The sequence below is a fragment of the Rhagoletis zephyria genome, unplaced genomic scaffold, assembly GCF_001687245.7.
Source record: "Rhagoletis zephyria isolate East Lansing unplaced genomic scaffold, Rhagoletis_zephyria_1.1 Rzeph_scaffold_01896, whole genome shotgun sequence".
NCBI classification, from domain to species: domain Eukaryota; kingdom Metazoa; phylum Arthropoda; class Insecta; order Diptera; family Tephritidae; genus Rhagoletis; species Rhagoletis zephyria.
Genome location: NW_016158980.1, coordinates 13748 through 17901, shown reverse-complemented (window position 1 = coordinate 17901; position 4154 = coordinate 13748). Strand labels below are relative to the sequence as shown.

Below are 4154 nucleotides of genomic sequence, written 5' to 3'. Positions count from 1 at the left end.
CACTGTCGAACTCCTTTTCGACACATAAACAACTTCTTCCTATTGTAGTTCGATGAATTCACTGCAACATGTTTGCAGGTATTCTTTTGGTTGTATGACGCCCGTGTTGATTCGCGCTGCCTTCTATTGCTGTTGATAGCCTTCGCTGTTGTCGCCTACGCACTCCTTTTGCACTATACCAATTTCACTGCATTTTACGCTGCTTTGATACTTCACCCAAACTACAGCGCACGATGTACTTTACCGACTACGCTCTGCTGCTAGGCGCGCTGCTATATACGATTGCTCTCTGCTACTAGGCACGCTGCTATGTACGACTGGGCTCTGCCACTGCGTGCGATGTTCTTTACGCGCTCTGCTACTTCGCACCTCCGCTAATTGCTGGTCTAACCGCCTACAAGTTCCGTTAATTGCGCTGGCCCGGCTCTGCTCTAGGGGCTTACCGTTTTCTGTACACCAATTAATTTATGACAAGTTAACGCTTTTGCATAAAATAAAACCGACGCTGCTATGCTGCTCGCTGGCTGTTGTATTGCGCTTGAGAGAAAATACTCGTACTCTGCTACCCAATCGACTCCATTCCTTATGAAAAGAGTTGACGCTTTTTGCACACAAACACACGGAACTCTGTTTCTCGCTGAGTTGATGTGCGCCGTAGAAATATAAAAAGAACCGACCACCGAAGTATTTCTTTTACTTTCTTTCGCAAATGTACGACGATCCCGGACGAGCCCCCAAATTGTGGGTTTCAGTTTTTCCGTCGCGAGTTATAATCGCTTTCACGATATGAGTTAAAAAAATACATTTTTATTACTACGCCGAAATGCGTACACTTTATTGATATTCTTAAAACTGTTTATAATATAAGATCTTACAGCTATTTATACTAGTGAGATGCGGCTGCTGTTATCTGGTTGCATGTTGTTTGTTGTTATTTAGATGCGGTAGTTATTACCTGCTTGCCATTTCTTTGTTGAAATTCGGTATCTGTTATCTTGTTATCACTTGTTTGTTATTGTTGAGATGCGGCGGTAGTTATCGCAGTGGATTATTCCATTGCCAGATGTTTGTTGTTTACATGTTGAGAATGCATTTCTTGATAATGCATGTTTGGTTGTTATTGATGATGCTTAGTGGAAACTTTGTTTACGTGCCTTGTGACGAAGTCATTAACTCCCCTCCTTCTTAAAATGAAGCGTCCTCGCTTTAACGTGTATATTGTTCTTGTTGGAGTCTGAATAGTTCTATTTGATACATTTCGTCGATTCTTTTTCTTCTTGCTTCCGCTTTCTTTGCTATGTAACATTTGCAGAGTTTGTCTCTACCATAGATAAGTAATGCTAGTGTGCATAACCCCAGGATGCAGTAGAAGGTGTATTGGACGGGATGTTCCTCGATTGGTATCAGGAAAGTTGACATTTCTTCAATATTGCTAAAGTTATAATCGGCTTTGGATCCGATGATGCGTAGGACTTCTAGTTGGTCGTCATGTTGTTTGTATATGGCATCTTTGTATTCCTGTTGCAGGTTGGAATATTGTTTTCCATCGATTGTTGCAGAGTAGTTGAATTGTATTAATTTCGGCCCATCTATTTTTATGTTGTTCCAGGTGTGGTTGTAATCTGTTATGATATTTCCTTTTTCAAGTATTTCGAGTGGTGCGTTGTTTTCGTGTATCACTTTACATTTGGCAGGCTTATTCTCCAATGTGTTAATAGTGCAATTGTCTGAGTTCTTAATTTTACATATATAGTTCCCAACATAGTTTTTACATTTTTCAATAGGTGCAAAGACATTGTTACATTTTGCTATCTTAGAGTCTAGTAATATCTTTCCATGTTTGTAAGCAAGTGGGTATACATATATTGAACAAGTTATATTTTGTGTTTAATATTGGATATTTATATACAGTTACCATTGCGTGGTTAAAGTAGCAGACATGTATGTCAGAGTATTCTAATATAATTAAAGGTGAGTCTAATGCTTCATTGGATACTATTTGTTGAATATCCTTTAAATTTAGAGTTCCTGAGTAGAAGTTTCCATTTTTTGCAAAATTAATTGTATTAGCGACAGAGGATAGTTCGTTGTATACTTCGGTCATCACTAAATCATCTGTTATAGTTTTAGGATCGAGAGTCTCTAAAATTCTTTCAAACTGTGAATTTATTTTCTTTTGTTTGTTACCGTTTTCTATCAGCATTTTTAATCCTGTCTTAATTTCGATTAAGTCGTCGTGATCGGGTGTACCCGTAATAATTTTAAGAGCTGACCCTAGAAAGTTAAGTGAACGTCTAGCCCTAAAGATGTTAGGAAGTCATTGTGACTTAAGTGTCTCTATTTTGTTGACAAATATTTGATCTACTGAGTTCTGTTCGAGTTTGTAAGTAGATCTTACTATTTTCTCATAGGGTGCTAATATTTTTGAAATGTTTGCTACATGATATAAAAATAAAGTTTCGTGGTACACGTATACTGCGTCGGTTTCTATCATTACGTATTTTTTGTCCTTTAAATCCATTATACTGTCGCAGAGGGCGGTGGAGGTTAAAAATAAAATTATTATTCTCTGCATGCTTGCACTCGTATATTGTCTTTGTGTATAACAGGACCACGATTTGTAAGTATTGTGTCACCTCTGTCTTATTTTATTGTATGTTTCGCGTATTTTCGTACGTTTTTGTTTCGACGGTGTATTTTGGAGTAAGTGATACTCTTACGATTTTTATTATGGTATGAAAGCACTTTGTTTTGATTTGTTTCGAGTTTTTTTTGAATGTCAGTATACCCTCCTCGATTGAAGAACACGTCCTCGGGTTTCTCTCCTGTGACTGAGTGAATTGTTTTGTTGTATTGTCGTACCGCGTTAAAAATTTCGTCTTCCGGTCCTGTGCTAGGACTCTAGCGAGTTCGATCAGGGTGCTATGTGTACGCTCAACATGACCGTTGGTTGTCGAATGAATGTTGGTGTAACTGTATGTACTATTTGTAGTTTTTCGTAGACTTGTTTCGCACATATGCCCGTGAATGTTGATTCGGTATCTGCCATTACATACTTGGCGTTTGGGTAAATCTGTGATAATATTTCGTCAATGTATGTATTATTTTTACTTGGAATTTCCCGTATGTATAAGTACCTTGAGTTTTATCAGTTGTGCTGATGTATGTGTTGCCGTTCATGTGAAATAAGTCTAAATGTATGTGTTCACCTACGTGATTTGGTATTGGTGCGGCTCCAATTGGTTGTTTGTTTGGTCTGCGTTCGTATTTGTTTGTTAAGCAGATTTCACAATCTTGTGTTTCCTTTTTACACATTTGGCGCAAAGTTGGCCAAATTTGGCTAAAAATATGTAGTCAGTATTTCTTTTGCATTATTTTTATAATTTCTATGTACACGTCTGTGTGTTTGTATTACGATTTCTTTTTGTCTGTTTATGTATTCTGTCATTTTCTGAGCTAAAACGATCGGGGTATTCGGAAACGTTGAAATTATGTCATTTTCTATGTGGAATAGAGTTTGTTTATCTATTTTTATAGCATTTGTTACCTTTGGGTTTATTATTCTTTTCAGTCTATCAATTAATTCTTCTTTAGTCGAATAAAAAAGTGTGTGTCGTGAATATGAAAAAATATTTTGCGAAGAGATTTCCACTAAATTGGTTGCACTGTAGTTTATGACTATTTGATTTCTAAATGTATTTAATGGTTGTTTTACGCGTTTCAATTTTTTTGTTGGTGAACTTTGAGCTGAATGTTGTGAGGAACTTAAAGTGTTGTTAATCTGTTGGCGAGACAATGCATCAGCGACAACGTTTTGATGCCCTGGTTTATATATTAATTTAGCACCGTATTCTCCTATGAAGTTTTTCCATCGTTTTAGTTTAGTGTTTGGGTTTTTTTCCGAAATCGAAAAGATGAGTGATGGTCTGTACAAATCGTTAGATCTGCTATACCATATAGGTAATTTCTTAATTTTTGAAGTGACCTAACGATAGCGAGTAATTCCTTTTCATTCGTGCTGTAATTTGGTTCAGTTTGGCTAAGAGTTCTAGATATAAAGGAAATAGGTTTCTTGTTCTAAGAGAGTACAGCTCCTATTGCAAAGTTACTTGCGCCCGTCGTTAGTTCAAAAGGTTTGCTGAAGTCTGGTTGAA

General features: G+C 37.0%; 1 protein-coding gene across 1 annotated transcript; it reads right to left on the bottom strand.

Annotated features, from left to right (window-relative positions):
- Positions 1 to 487: 487 nt before the first annotated feature.
- On the bottom strand, positions 488 to 3315 carry LOC108365501 (uncharacterized). Its single transcript, XM_017619541.1, has 3 exons — positions 3138 to 3315; positions 1916 to 2274; positions 488 to 1830 (listed from the first exon to the last, which is right to left on the bottom strand). The coding sequence occupies exons 1-3, from the start codon at positions 3313 to 3315 to the stop codon at positions 1207 to 1209; spliced, it is 1161 nt and encodes a 386-aa protein (XP_017475030.1). The 3' UTR covers positions 488 to 1206.
- Positions 3316 to 4154: the final 839 nt, after the last annotated feature.